We start from the raw sequence: 16533 nt of genomic DNA, 5'->3' as shown, positions 1-16533 counted from the left end.
TTGTGTTGTACAACTACAGAAGTGCCCTCTGAGAGAAAGCCCAGTGTGCTTTATATGCATAGAAATTTGGCAGTCTCAGTGCAGCCACAAAATGCATGCAGTCTAGCCAAGCATGGCAGATTTGCGTAATTGTGCAGTTGCACTAGGGTTAGAATAGGGAACACTACATAGTGTTTTCCAGCCAACAGTGGGACAGATACAGGAGCACCTGAAAGTCTCATAGTTTCCTAAGGGTTGACAGCCAAGTTCCATGACTTTTGTATGTGGTTCTCAGCATTCTCCATTCTTGGGCTGGAAAGGGAATGGATGGGGCTTTTGGGCCAATAAGGCTTGATAGTTGCAGTAGGGATGATGAGAAAGACAAAAATAACAGAAATGCAATACCACCACAAATAAATCGCACTATTTTTGACATATAGACTTTTTTTTTCAAGGACATGTACCCAGCTGGTGTGGGGTGGTATACTGAAGTTACAAAATGAAAACCTAAACATCCTAACAAAATACTTATTCAGACTGATTCTGCAGGCAAACAATAGATATGAGTGCTCTGAAAAATAAAATAAAAAAACAATGTCATACTTTCCAAAAGTAGCCTAGTTGCAAATATAAGAAACAAAAGTGCTTAAGACAAAGCAGTATTCTCTGAGAGACAAAAGAGCATACAACAAAGTAATATTAAAAGTTCAATTTTTCACGGTCTGGAAAATGCTTAACTAGAAATCAAAAATAGACTTTTGGGGGTTGGGAAAGTAAACGGTACCCTTTGACATGCAGAAAACAAATAAGGATCAGGAAGCAAATACAACAGGACAAAGCAGGAGACAGAAAAGTCACCTGGTTCTATGTGAATCTATAACCAGAGGCACAAGAATGGAAGCAACCAGGGCTCATGGGTGTTAGGAATTACAACTACAGCTCCAATCAAAGGTTATATTCAGGCCTTCAAACACATGACCCCCACGCCCTCCAGGCTGGGCTTCTAGCCCCTCTGTTATTAGACAGACTGGTAAATCCTTCCTCCAGAATTGTTTTCTGCTACTTTTTCAGCATGGTCTTACAAGGTAGATGACTAAAACACACTAGTCTTGCACCATTGTGCATGGCACTGCAAAATTACACACAAAGAATAAGCTACAGTGTATTACAACTTTGCTCAGTTTAATGCACATGAAACATGCTGTTTGTACCAGGTACTTCTTAAAATGTTTTATGAAACAAGGAATTACAGGCAGATTATGGGCTTCCAAGTTTAAACTGGCACATTCATTTATACTAGGCATTTTCAAATTATCTTATTAAAAAAAAAAAAAAAAAAAAAATATATATATATATATATATGTGTGTGTGTGTGTGTGTGTGTGTGTGTGTATTATATATACATACATACATATATATATATATATATATATATATATATATGTGTGTGTGTGTATGTATGTATTATATATACATACATACATATATATGTATGTATATATATATATATATATATATATATATATATATATATATATATATATATGAAAATACAAAGAAAACTGGTTGTGCAACAGCTTAAAATTACAAACTTTCTGGCATCTGAATTTTGTATCTTAGAGTGCTAGATAAATAATACTTTTGCATCTTACAGACTATAAACTTCATAAAAGAGCAAAATGTGCATTTATGAAAATTCTAGTACACATTCTGTATGCAAAGGTTATTAATCAAGGATTTAGAGACATCCAGTGCAGCAGCAGCAGCACTGCAGCAAATCAGAGCTGTCGTAACAGTACAATGAGAATCTGTTTGCTGGTGGGATTGATAGAGCAGTAAACAGCTTTTGTGTTTCAGCATGCTTCGAAAACAAAGACTCTCTGACACAGAAACTGCAAGTTTTGTAGAGATCTGTACTGCATTGTTTGACAGATCACAGAGTTTGTAATTCCACTGATGAAATGTTAAAAAAGTTTAAATAAAATGCAATAGTAATACTTGGGTTTTAATAACTTCTCCATAATTCATTCAGTCATACTTCTGACGTTTCACGTGTAGTCTTTCAAATAAGGTGTTAAAGTTAACAATTGTGTAATTTACACTGCACCAATATGTTCTACACATCCAGCATGAAATGCACGAGAAAAGTTTGCAGTTCTAATGATGAAAAGTTTAAATACTCATGAAGTCCTATGGAAACCCTTGGAATTTTCTAAAATTCTGAACTATTCCTTTCTAAAAGAATTGGAAAGTTTGCATATTCTTTTGCAGTATTTTTCAAAGATGCTATCTTCCAAAACAAATTACAAAGCAGTTAGCAAGATACTATTATTGACACAATTCTACAGAAGGACAAAAGTGTACTGGAAGAATTTCACAGATTATTTTAAATTTGTCTGTGTTTAATACACAGACAGAATACCTACTAGAATCCTAAAGGGTGTCTCTGACTTGGGGGTGGGGGGTGGGTGCACAACCTGTAGATGAGCAACTATCACGTGTGCAAAATTAGTTTTGTTTAAGCTATACTTAGGAAAACAACTCTACAATCGCAATGGTATCAACATAACATCCCAGCAATTAGTAATATATATATGCAAAATACATCTAGATATTGACACTTACAGGATCATCAGGAAACATAATAGTTACTACTTGTAATGCTGATATCCTAAGTTCAGGAGTAAGCATAAGTAACAAGGGCAGCTAGTGAGTGAGAATCAAATATTTTGGGATACATTTCTTTTCTACGGTAAGGATGTAGAAATGCTGCATTTTGTAGGGACACTGTCTTAAGGAGGTTCACATGGTACCACAAACTATTATATCAGAATGGAAACAGCCATCAAGGAATGGCAGTTTTTGTGCACACCGCAACATGCAGATACCACATACTTTGAAGAAAAAAATTTCCTGGTATTATATGCTGTCTACACCAAAGATGCAGCATGGTAATCTTAATACCTCTTATGCTAGTAATGTGCAACTAGCACATTACTAACCATAAAAAGAAAAAATAATAAAATTAGAAATATGTATATATTTATGTGAGGATTTTAGCTGTGCTCATGTGTTACATAACTTGTATGCAATCTTCTTCATGCAGTAAGAAATACAAGTTATTTCACTTCATGTAATAATAGAGTTCCAGAATGCTTAAAATGAGACGGTAGAAGCAATCAATAAGCATGCCTGCAGCATCAGTGACATGGAGATTATTAGCAAGTGGACCACATGTGACAGAGCAAGCAAGGAATGTGAGAGAGTCTCAAATGCTGCAGCGCTCACCCATGGTAACTGCTTAGAAAACGGGAATTGTTAGACAAGATCTATTGGAACTGGCAGACAAGTGAGTCACTCACACATGGAAGCATGCATGCATATAACTACTGAGTGGCATTAAATACAATAGTTTATTTGACAGTATAACGACTAAGCATAAGAAATACTTTCCCCAGCTCTGCCAATCATAAATGATGGCTCTCTATCTCTCCCAACATTTGCAGCCAATAGGGACTGTCCTCCAAAAAGTAAGGACGAAAATGAGGAAATATTAGGTGATGGTGGAGGCAGAGACTGGTGGAGAGATCTGGGTGAAATGTCTATAGATGTTAAACAAAAAGACTAGCAATAGGAGAAAATGACTGTACTTACTTTAGATTAAACATTTCGATGATTAGTTCATTTGACACATAGCATTAATTCACTTGTTCTGCTGCATCCATTTTTCAACATGTGCAATAGCAGGAACTATTCAAAAAGCCTAGTGTGGAAATTTAACTGACACACTCAATTAAATCTACAAAAACTGAAATCTCAAAGGTTCATCTGGCTTTGGGGCAGCCAGATTGACAAAATGCTTCTTCAGCACTTCCAAGGCATTGATGTCTCTACTGTGTTGCTCTTTCTCCTTGCTCAGTTCAATCTTAACGGTCTCCATCTCCCGCTGCAGTTTTCTGAGTTGGCTTTCAAACTTTATTTTCACCTTCTCTGATGCCTTTCTGCTCTCCTTTTCTTGCTGCCGCTTTAGCATTTGAATTTGCTCAAGTAATCTCTTCTTCTCTATGTTTAGCTCTTGGATCTCCAGCCGGGATTGATGCAGATCCTTCTTTAGACTTCTCACATGTGCTTCTGTTTCACTGAGCCCTTCCAGAAGGCTCTTGATTTCCTGATCCTTTTTGGCATTCTCAGTCTGGACTTGTTTTAGGTGAAGGTTTGCACAATTTAGTGCTTTACGGAAATTAAGTATTTCGCGCTCTTGAGCTTCGAGATCATGTACTGCCTTCTTCCACTTTATGCGCAATTCTAGCATCTCTGTCTCACAAGTTGCTAGCTGCAGTTTGAGATGTCCACCACCAGGGTCCTTCTTGCACATCACGCTTCTTAAAGCAGCAAGTTCTTGTGCATTCCAAATACAACTTTCTTCAATTTCCTGGATGCTTTCTTCCATGCTTTGTTCTAGACTCTCACCAGCATTTGCGCAATGGGGAGTACTATTCTCCATTTTTATAGAGTTCTCAATTCTGCTCCCACCATCCAACACTTTGGGAGGGCTTTGCTGCACAGACTTCTGGGAAGCATAACACTCCTTGCGCTGCTTCTTCTCTTCTTGTAGCTTGTTGACTGCATCAAGATAGATGCCTGCTATTCTCCTAGCCCTCTGCTGTGCCACTTTTTCTGAAACTAGCACTGTCTCTTTCTGGTGAAGATCACTGAACAGATCTTCCACAGTAAACCGTGGAGGAAACAGCTTCTCAACCCAGTGATGTTCCTTTATGCCCTTTATATCAGTTGGGTTCTCCATGGCTAGAAAAAAGGAGAGAAAGAAATACTCACTTTACAAACGTTATTTGTACAAAAGACACGTAGTTATATTCAAGTTCACATTGGATACAGTCAACATGGCAATTTCTTAAGTACCCTAGAGATTAACATAAACTCATTAGATATATGTGATGCCTCCAAGTGAGTCTGCAGTTAACTCCTACTGTCGTCTCTAAGTGTAAAATATCACTTGTTCATATTTGCATAATAATTACAAAATCATGCAATGTACAAGGATTTAAAAGATTTCATCTTAAAGCTTACATAATGGCAAACTCAAATGCATTAATATTTGACCTATGTCTAGTGCAGGTAAATAGATATTAACTATTGTTTTTATGATATTAATTCATACAGATATAATTTTCACATTTTTTAAATATCTCGACAACCAAGTAACACAGACAGAACTCCTTAGCCTCATATGAAAGCTCTCAGCTAGATGAATAAAATGCTGCACTTGCGTGGTTGCTGAGCTATTATAAGTTGTTTACAAAATATTACAAATGTAATAGTAACTGTGTTTAATGTGACTTATAAAATTTGGTTTAAGACCTAGACCTGAAAGAATATTACCACTATTAAAAATAGTCTGTGCCAAAGAGTTTGCTATTTATACTTCTTTCATAACCCCTATGGTTCCAGAAATATGAACATCTGCTTGAAATGTGAGGAGATAATTTCATTCTGTCAAAAGGCTTAGGCTCCGCCCATTGGAAGTTACAGTGCAAACTTCATGAACTCCATTGGAGTGACTGTACAAGCAAACACTGCAGGGCAACTGGAGGTTCTCAACTTCTAAACACTAGATAAGGCTTTGCCCTCCCTAATGCCTCTACACATCAGAGAGACAGCTGAGGGATTCCCTATGTTACTTATACACAAGAAAAAAGTACAGTTGTGTATAGGGTTGCCACCTTTCATTGGAGGAAAGCCACACCCCTCACATCACCAGTAACCCCGCCCACCCCACCCCTCTCCCGCCCATATTTAACGTATTTTGTGACGTCACGATTTTATTACCTGTCAGGGAATGCACTCTTTTTGAATTCCTGCTCCCTGTTTTCAGCAGATTTACTATGCTTTCCTGTAAAAAAGCATATTAAATCAGCCGATGTACAAACTCTGATAGTCTATTTCCTTTTTTGAAACAGAATACTGGAGTTTGTACAATGTTTTCCGGACTACTGGAGAATCAGTTTGATTTCTGGATAGTCCGGAAAAAAAATGGAAGGGGGCAACCCTAGTTGTGTAAGTTAACTTAACATAACAGTAGATATTCAAATAGATCACTGTCGAAGTAGCATGAAGCTTGAGGAGATGTACCCTGCCAAGGGTATCAGAAGTCCTGTCAGTATACAAATGCTTTTGTGCACCTTCCTTGTGCATTGTATGCCCACTGATTCACAGGAGTGTGCTGTTATAAGTGAGACACATGGAGACCAAATTTCAGAGCTTTCTTGTCTCTAAAAATGAGAGGCTGCATCCAGATCCTATGAGATGCCCTGACAAGTTAAAAATATGTAATCTTATATCATATCATGCAGAAACAGGAAACAAAACTACTTGTCACTCTACCTTAGGCAAGAGAAAGTAGCCAAAAAATACTATGACACACACACAACTTATGTATATATATATATTTATTTATTCGACATTTGTTTGCTGGGATAGTCTGTCTGGGCATGTAGCCATTTTCAGCAGAGGCCCATGGAGAAAATTTCTCTGTATAGATCACATTTCACATTGCAATATACAGAGACTTCATATTTGTAAAAGTAAGTAAAAAAAATTACATTTGAAACACTAATACATAGAGTCAAATATTTACAAAAGTACAGATAAACTGAATATATAGAGTCAAACACTTGCATAATTGACAGGTAACATGACAGCTGTGATAGAATGAAACAGGTTGTTGACATGACTGTCTAAGATTGATATGGGGTTATTTAGTTTCAAATATATTACTGAAGGCAGACATAATGCCTAAGTAGAGAGAGTTATACTGAATGCAGTTAAACAGTAACACCATGCTAGATAAAATTTGTTTATATATATATATATATATATATATATATATATATATATATATATATATACATATTAGAGAGATATGGAGGTTTTCATCAATGTATGAAGCACAGGGTTGAGTTTTGTATGTGGATATATTAGAGTTTTAAGGACAGTTAGGGGAAATATGAAGAAAATAAAGTAATTATAGAGATACTAAGAAATTTGATAAGAATGTTTTCATGGAGAAGGGGTCAAAAGTAGGTTTGAGCTTAAAGTAGGACAGTAGATGTTTATCCTGGTGTAGAGCAGAAGCACAGTCATTCCTTTTTAAAATGGTCTTTTAGACCTTATAGATAGATGAATAGATGAATTACATACAAGTACATACAAGTTGTCGAATGAGAAAAAAAATCTGGTAGAGCTGACTGCAAATCAGCTGATTGAATGTACCACCTTTTTTATGGTTTGAGATCTCATTACAGTGATGAACTGGGAATTTACTCTTTCTTTACTGTAGTACAAACTCAGAGTTGGTATATATGATTGTCAGTGGGTAAGGGGGGATGCTGGAGAGCTTTCCCCATGCAAAATATAATGGTTTTGGCTGCTGATCGATGCGTTGCTTTCGGTTGCCTTTCAATAAGGTGAAGGTTCAACATATAAATATATACATATACATATCTCTACATCTATGTATATAGCTAGATATATATATATATATATAGACAGACAAATATATATATATAAATATATAAATATAGATATACACACACACATACATACATACAAATATACATTTAGGGTTAGGAGGCAGTACTGTACAATGTTTGTCATAAGATCAATGTTGCAGTAGTATAAAGCTATAGTGGATGATAGCCAAAGCTTAAATAGAAGGGGAGATTCCAGAAGACCCTAAAGAATAGATCTAAGAAAGATAGCTCTACAGTCCACCCTTTAGCAAAAAAACCCAGAAGTAGACATTGCTCTAGAAGAGTGCTTCCTATCATTCTGAATGTGTGTGTGTGTGTGTGTGTGTGTGTGTGTGTGTGTGTATGTGTGTGTGTGTGTGTGTGTGTGTGATGGGGGGGGGGGGCTTTTCTCATGGTGGGAATAGCAGAAGTGAATAGCCCAGGATAACCATCTGGATATAGTCTGCTTGAAAACTGATTGTCCTTTTTTCTTACCTTCAAAAGAAATAAAATGTTGATCTGAAAATCTGAAATATTTTGCCCATCCAGGTAGTATTTGTAGACATCCGAGAAATGCAGATTGTATTCTCCTCTGTTTTTAGGCTGGGGAAAGAAAAACAGGAAAATTAATAGACAGTTAAAGTAAACTCAAACTACTTTTGGCATAGATAAGAGATTTGTTCCAAATGTCACCCTATCATTGTGAAAGACTATAAAGGGCTGAACAGACATGACAGCTTGCAACTGGAATATTCTTCTAGCACAAGGCAGAACAATCACGAAGACAGTCTTCCAGGTAAGGAATTTAGGGAAATTTTTGCAGGTTCAAATGGAGGCAATGTTAGTTTCTCTAGTACAAAATTAAGATCATATGATGGAGCCACCTGTTTCCTAGGTGGATTAATATGTAAAACATCTGTCAAAAATTGCATAAGCTGGAAAGAGAATGAAAGGGAAATATCTAATAGCAGAAAAACTGAAATGGCCAAATGATGTACTTTGACAGAAGTGCAAGACAGACCAGATTTAGACAATTCACACAGGTAATGGAGAACCATCAGTACCTCTGCCTGGGGTAAGGCCTAGCCTCTGCTATGTCATCAACTAGAAAATATCTTCTACTTAGCCAAATATGATTTTCTAGTAACAGGTTTTCTAGCCTCCTTTAATACCTGCTGTATGCCCTCTGTAAAAAGGTGCCTAAATGGGATCAAAAACCTATCATCCAAACAGTAAGATGCAGGTACAGAAATCTGGGTGGATAAGAGATCTCTTGCCCTGTGTGAAAAGGTCCATTCTATGAGAGGTTTTTGGTAACTGTTCCTGGCCAAGTGCATTAAAAGGGAGATACAATGTTGTCTGGGCCAAAGAGGTTACCCGTAGAATCTTGAAGTTCTTCTTGATCCTTATCATGACTGATAATTAGAGACAAGGGGGTAAGGCATAAAAAAATGTTCATTCACAGGAATGAAAAAGTACCTGTTTTCAAAGCCTTTTTGCAATGAGTCCTGGTACACAACTTCAGTAGCAGTCTGTTGTGAATGAAGGCAAACAGATCTACTTGGGAAGTTCCCAACATGTGGGCGATTTCTTGGAAGATTTCTGGATCTAACATCCATATGGGAGGGTATATCCCAGATGTGTTCACGGAGTTTGTAACAGCGTTCCATCCTTACAGGAAGTAGGCCATCTGTAAAGAGAGAGAGAGAGAGAAAGAGAGACTGTGCTGAGATGCCATCTCCAAGGCAATAATGGCTAGTCTGGGAGGGGGTAAACTAAGTCCCCCCATCTATCTACTATGACTGTGATATTGACTGTATTCACCAGAAGTGGTTCTGTAGTCTATAGCTGACTCAATGCTTTTAATGCTTTTATCACGGCCTTCATTTCTTTGAGGTTGATGTGTGGTTTCTTCTGATGTGGAGATCCTAAACTTCCTGAACTTTAATCCTTTTGGAAAATGCTTACCAGACAAAGTCTTGGGCATCTGTTGAGAGACTGACTTGGAATGGGAGGGAAAATGGGAGGAGACTAGGATTTAATTGAATCTGATTTGCACACCATAGCAGTTCTTTCTTAATGAATCCCAGAAAGGGCACATGAAAGGCAGAGGGTGCTGGTGCTGAGTCCAAACAGATTTGAGGAAACAATGAATATTCTTTATATGAAGGTTGGCTAAAGGGACCATGGGAATAGATAATACCATGTAGCCTAAAATTCTGAGAAACTCCCTGTGAAGATTGAGTGAAGATAGGTGAAGGTTGCCAGCCTAGCCAGATAGAATTTTGGAGACAATCCTGTCATCTTTAAATATTAATGTAAACCACAGGCTTGTTGTCTTAAATGGTAAAAATAGTGTTACATGTGGAACTGCAAAAATGTAACAGTGCACTCTGCTGTAAGGAAGCTAAGTCAAGCATTTTATGTCTGTCTCTGATCTTTAAAGTTGGCTCCAGCCTGTCTAGGTGAAGGAATTCCTGCTATTGTTTTGAGGCCAGAGTTAATGGCCAGAATTTGTATGCATAAATGTCCTTTATGGCTTTGCTTCCTGACCAGGTGTGAGCTTACTAAAGAATGTAGCCCGTACCCTGGGAAGTGTGAAAAATGATGTAATGTGAACCAGGAATAAGATTTTAGAAACAGAGAGAATCAGAGAGCATTAAGCATTTTTGTCTTGACCATCCAGCACTAGCACTGTCTTGCTCTATATGTAAGTTTATCTTAGACTTGTGTCTTCTCTTAGAAATAGCTAGAAACTATTAAGATTAGACTAAGTGTTTTTCTGTGATGTCAGAACTGTACTACTGAATTATTTTAAGTATTTTCTGTGATCTCTGAACTCTCGACTAGCACTGCGCAGTAAAAAAGTACTGTCTTGTGTTTTTATTATTGATTATTAAATATTTTAAAACCTTTCAACTGTGGCTGTTTTGTGTAGAGATAAGTTAAGCTCTAAGAGTGCATTGCATGTATACAGTGATCCTGTACCAAGCCACTCTAATAAGCCTTGACTGTTTAGTTATACTACCAATTGGATAATAATAATGCACAGTAATAATTGGACACCCTTTTAAGGGCCTTTGAGTAGCTGATAAATATTAGTGGGTGGTGGCAGCTGATAATACCGTATAGTATGGGAAAAAAGGGGCACAGCTGGAGAGCCTGTGCCAGCCTTATCCAGTAGTGTCTGTGTGGTTGTATAAACTCTTCTCAAAGTGTGTGTTTGTGGGTGTGTGTCAGCTACTTGGGAAGGGACACGAAGCACTGGTTGGGCAGAGAGGGTGCTGGAGGTTTTAGCTTACCCACTAGGCTGAGATCCAGACCCTATAGCTGTGCCAGTGGGGAATCTTATTGGGAACCTAGAGAGCAAGGGAGCGACCAGCCCCAGACTGACTGTGATCTCTGTGTGCTCTTTAGGGAAATTGCACTTTACTGTGTAAATTTGTCATCCTTTCCTCCTATATGGACGCCCCTCACTGGTGTTAGTGGTGAGGATTGAGGCTCCTTGATTGCTGTGCCAGGGCACAGACATCACACTCCCTTGCTATGAAAACTGACTGGTGAGACAGATCTAAAATTTGTTCTTGAGAAAAAAAAACTTCTCTAGAGGGAGATAAGTCATAATGAGAGAGGTGTCCAAAAGGCATACCCAGAAATGTTAGCTTCTGAGATGAAATTAGAGAGGATTTCTCCAGTTTAGTTTGAAACCCAGTTTTCATAACAGGATTATGGTGAAAAGGTGGGATGCCTGAGTGTCTTCAGCAGAATATGTTAAGATGAGGCAATCATCCAAGTAAGGGTAAAACCCAGTTTTCTGAACAGGATTACTGTGAAAACCACTGCAGATTGGCATTTTGTAAATATTCTTGAAACTGTGGAAAGTCTACATAGCAAGTACGTAAATTAAAAATTTAACTTAGACACAAAAACTCATGTAGTACCTGAAGTCTTTCTGAATTGGAATATGGTGATATGCATCCTTGAGGTCTACATTTACTAAAAGAGAACTGGGATGGAAGAAGCAGAACCAGAGACTGAAGGATTAACATTTTACGCTTTGGGATTATTAGTAATGAATTTTGAACTATCTAGCACTGGTTTCCATTTGTCTTATTTCTTGTGTAGAAGAAAAATGCTGGAGTAAAATTGTATTCCTTGTTGGAAACAGGAATGGGTTCTATAACCCACTGAGCTAGCTCTTGTGAATGAATCTGAGGAAATTTTTTTTTTTTTTTTTGAGGGAGAAATTTCTGTCTTTGGAGGGATGGATTCTCACTGCCATATGTAGCTTTTTTGAACTTGTTATCTGAATTGTAGGGAAAGAGACAGACCGTTAGTTTGAACAGATGGTAGGGGTGGGGAGGGGAGAAATGGGAAGGAGAACTTAGGTAGCCCTGCATTCTTTTTGGAATGACAAGAGCTCTTTCGGATATTCCCCTTTCTATTGTGTTGTCTCCTCTTACACTTGGTCAATATCTCCCTTCATAGGGAAGAGAATGCAGTTACTATGTCTGACCTTGATACTATAGAAGCTCTGTCACAAGGCCCTACTCTGACAAGTTTACTGAGAATTTTGCCATTGCATAATACGCTGCATTCACTACATCTGACCTCGATACAGCAGGAGCTCTGACACAAGGCCCTACTTCAACAAGTTTAATGAGAATTTTGTCATTGCATAATAGTCTGCAGTCACTACATCTGACCTCAATACTGCAGGAGCTCTACCACCAAGATCATACTCCTACAAGTTTACTGAGAAAATTGTCATTGCATAATAGCCAGCGGTCACTACATATGACCTGGATACTGTTGGAGCTCTGCCACAAGGCCCTACTCCTACAAGTTTACTGAGAAATTTGTCATTGCATAATAGCCTGTGGTGACTACATCTGACTTACATAGTGCAGAAGCTCTGATCAAGGCCCTACATGTACAAGTTTACTGAGAATTTTGTCATCACATAATAGCCATCGGTCACTAAATCTGACCTTGATATTGTAGGAGCTCTGACAAAAGGCTCTACTCCTACAAGTTTACTGAGAATTTTGTCATCACATAATAGCCTGTGGTCACTACATCTAACCTCAATACTGTAGGAGCTCTGCAAAAAAGCCCTACTCCTACAAGTTGACAAATAATGTTGTCATTGCATAACAGCCTGTGGTGACTACATCTGACCTCGACAGAGCAGGAGCTCTGACACAAGGCCCTACTCCTAAAAGTTTACTGAGAATTTTGTCATTGAGTAAACTTGTCTGATCAGTGAGTGCAAGTCTCTGTGAAATAACGTGCACTCTTAGGACCACTTACTAAGTTGGCTACTGTCCCCCTTTTCTTGATCAGTATACAATACTGCATAAGCCAGTTATTTAGCCTACTTCAAATCTCTTGTTAATTGCTCTGAACTGGCTATAAACTGACTAATCTCAGTTATAATCTGACCTGAGACTGGAATGGTCACTGTAGTAGAATGTACTGCTAAATATCCCATCAGTGACTGAGTGTAAGAGGAGACAACACTATCTCATTCATAGAGCAGGTATGTGTCATATGTTATTACATTTCTATTTGTTCTAGGACTGTGTAGAACACTGAAAAGACTTTGGTAGTCTGTTATATTTGTATCAATTTCATTCAGATTGATTAAGCTTTATGTATGCTGAACATGTTTCCCTTTAACGTATATGTATGTAATGTGAGCTGCTGATGTTCTGGTATATATATATAAAAAACAGTGTTTTCTCATACTGGTTAAACCCATGAATGTTTACTAAGTGATGGTTTTATATTGTACTCATCAGTGCAGTGCCATATTTTGATAATTTGTTCAAAACTGCTGTATATATACACTGTATTACTGAGCTTCTCCCTCAGTATACCTCCTGCTAAAACTACTTTGAGCTTACATTCATAAACCTTCTTACCATCACTCTACTCTTATACTTCCCCTTTATTCTCTTGCTCTGACTTACTGTGGTCCTTTGTCCATCTTTTTTTATATAATAAGTACTACCTTTGTTGCCTCAATGTAATATTACAGTTTAGTATAGTTTTTCTCTTTCTTTCATTTCAGAGCCTGCAGTCACTACATCTGACCTCGATACTGCAGGAGCTCTAACACAAGGCCCTACTCCTACAAGTTTACTGAGAATTTTGTGATTGCATAATGTAAGCATATTTATCATGAAGAACCTTGCTGTATATTTACTTTAATCAGTCAAGTCCATGCCTGTCTTGTGACTGCAAAGCTCTGTAAAATAATATGTGCACTCTAAGGACCTTTTACTAAGTTGATTACTGTACCCCTTGTCTTAACTGGTAGACTACACTGCATATGCCAGTTATTTGGCCTCAGGAAATGGCAGAAAAACTGTTTTAATTCAAATATCTTTGTTAATTGCTTTACTGGCTATAAACTGATTGGTCTCAGTTATAATTTGACCTGAGGGTGGGAAGGCCACTACTCTCAGCTTTGGAAAGCTCGGCTTTGCTTTCTAACCACATATTCCTGAACAACTAATCCCACCCCTGTCCAACAGTCACATATCACCACATCCACTTTCACCTTCAAACCTGTTCCCACATCCCATATAAAACTACTCTTAAACAAACTTAAACCATGCTCTTCTTCTGCTGATGATCTTCCAAGTGAGTAATTAAAAATATTAGCCAATAGCATTGTCTATCCTGTCTTAATCCTTATAAATATGTCAGTCCAGGAATCCCACATTCCCTCTCTCTGTAAAGTCAGACATTATCCCTCTCCACAAAGGAGGAAATTCAACAGACATTAATAACTTTAGACCTATAGCAAGCTTATCTTGCAATACCAAAATACTTGAAAAATTTATTCAAAAACAATTGTTAGACTATCTCCTGCAGGAAGAACTCCTATCCCCTACACAACATTTTTCCACCCTTCCCGTAGTACTGGCACTCCCCTTATAACTTATACAGATATGGTCAATAAAGCTAGAGATAATGGCAGCCCAGTTTCTTCCTTATTTCTAGATTCATATAAAGCCTTTGACACTGTTTCTCACAGAAAATTCTACTTCTCACAGCTCACCCTTCCGTGGTTCAAAAGCTATCTGTCCAATAGATATCAGTCAGTAAAATGGCACTCCACTCTTACCACCAGGGTACCACAAGGCTCTATCCTTGGTCTCCTCCTCTTTAACATTTTCACCAGCACCTTTTATAGATCAATACAACAGGTCACCCTACTACAATAAGCAGATGATTCCACTCTCATTTCTACATCTAACAACACAGTACAAAAAATTGCACAGGAAGCTTTAACAGCCACTGAAACATGGCTTTGTAACTCACAACTTATGCTCAACCCAAAAAAGACCAAATTACTACTTTATTTCCCCGAATCCCTCATTCATGAAAAAACAAAATTTGAAGTCCTCCCTGTTGATAATACAAGCATTAAAGTCACCTCTCATAACACATTATTAGGTGTGATAGTGTATGATAAGTTTACATTCGTCCTGCATATACAAAACTACATAAGAAAAACTCATCAAAAACTAGGGATGCTTTACACAGCCAAAAATTTCCACACTGATTCAACTAAAACTACACTTGCCACTATTTATCTCCTCCTCACACTTCTTTACAGTGCTTCCATCCTTGCTAACCCCCCGACTTCACAACAATTAAAATTTGAACAATGATGTAACAAAGTTGCTAAATTTTCATCAAATACCCTTTCAGAACCCACCACTGTATTGCACTAAAAAGCCTAAATTGCTTAGAACTGCCTCATTAACTAACACATACACAACTTCTTACCACCTATAAAATTATCCAGCATCCATCTGTCTGTCCAGCATTAAAAAACATTCTACACACCTATGTTCCCAGTCAGTTATTGCGATCTAGTGACCAAAAACTCCCATCTGTGTACATTGGTATTATCCATCAGCAGAGTTGTAACAAAATGCAGAAACCATGAGATGACCTTTACATACATCAGCCTAATAAATACATGTAAAGAGGTGTGGGACTGAAGGGGTGAATACAAGGAGAGATGGACATGCACATAATAATGTTTGGTGTAATGGAATATTCATGGACATGTTTTTGGTGTGTTTTCAATATTAACCTGTATCATGAAGTGACTGATAAAGGGGTGAAGAAGGGTAAGGAGAGGGACAACAGGCTTATGACAAGCAGATCAAGGTTAGATATAGCTTATACTGTGGGGTTCGATGTCTCTTCAAACATTCTTTTTTGGTCAGTATTCAATATATCTCCAGGAGAACTCATAACTGTAGCAAATGTTAAGATGGGGGTGATTATAAATATCACAGACAAATAACATCTAAGAAATGATGTGAGATGCATCTGGAATTGAATCCTTGATGATATGTGCCAAAAAAAAAAAAAAAAACTCTTCAGTCAAATGATTTATGCCAACACTCCACACAGGAACTTGCACTTTGTTGCATCCAGCTGTCTAAAGAACCATCAGAGTAACTGTTTCAAAGCAGTACCTTTACACTCTTTTAACTCTGTATCCTGCAGCATGTTTCACAATAACTGGACTACTGTGGCCAATGGCAAAACCTTACCAGGTTCTGCCACAGGACAGCAACAGCAATTCACCACCACTCAGCAGTGATGCACATTACAAAACTCCATGCAGATGCAGAGGACAAAAAGTGAAGGCTTTTTTATGGGCCATTTGTGTTGTGTGTGACTTTATTTTTTGACCAGATTAAATATGTGAAGGCCCTATCCCTGTATTCTGTCTCATACAGGCTGTTGAGGGGAGATCTATGCCTGAAGTACAGGGCATTGTCAGACCACACTCTGATGGACTCCTGCATATCAACAAAACAAACAGCACCAGAATTACCCATTCCATAAACTTAAATCTTGCCTTTGATATAAACAGGACCTGCTGGAGAGATAGATATGTATCTCAGAGACTACTCTGTCTTTGGGACAGGCTCCCCATCCACGTGAAGCAGAGTTCCTCCCTAACCCAAGTCAAGTGTAACTTGGA

General features: G+C 37.9%; 1 protein-coding gene across 3 annotated transcripts in view; it reads right to left on the bottom strand.

The window, feature by feature from the left end:
• Positions 1–1528: 1528 nt before the first annotated feature.
• The window catches only part of CCDC160 (coiled-coil domain containing 160), a 190206-nt gene continuing 175201 nt past the window's right edge, over positions 1529–16533 (bottom strand). For 2 of the 3 annotated variants that reach the window (XM_044080012.1, XM_044080013.1), the window contains exons 2-3: positions 8004–8111; positions 1529–4785 (exon numbers count right to left, since the gene is read on the bottom strand). In XM_044080012.1, the coding sequence (XP_043935947.1) occupies positions 3779–4783 (1005 nt within the window). In that variant the 5' untranslated portion in view covers positions 4784–4785; positions 8004–8111 and the 3' untranslated portion in view covers positions 1529–3778. The remainder of the gene's footprint in view (positions 4786–8003; positions 8112–16533) is intronic. The other variant, XM_044080014.1, reaches the window with a different exon arrangement.

This window comes from Protopterus annectens, chromosome 8.part0 (genome assembly GCF_019279795.1).
Source record: "Protopterus annectens isolate FY-2018-M chromosome 8.part0, PAN1.0, whole genome shotgun sequence".
Lineage (NCBI taxonomy): Eukaryota > Metazoa > Chordata > Ceratodontiformes > Protopteridae > Protopterus > Protopterus annectens.
This window is presented reverse-complemented; position numbering and strand designations above follow the sequence as displayed.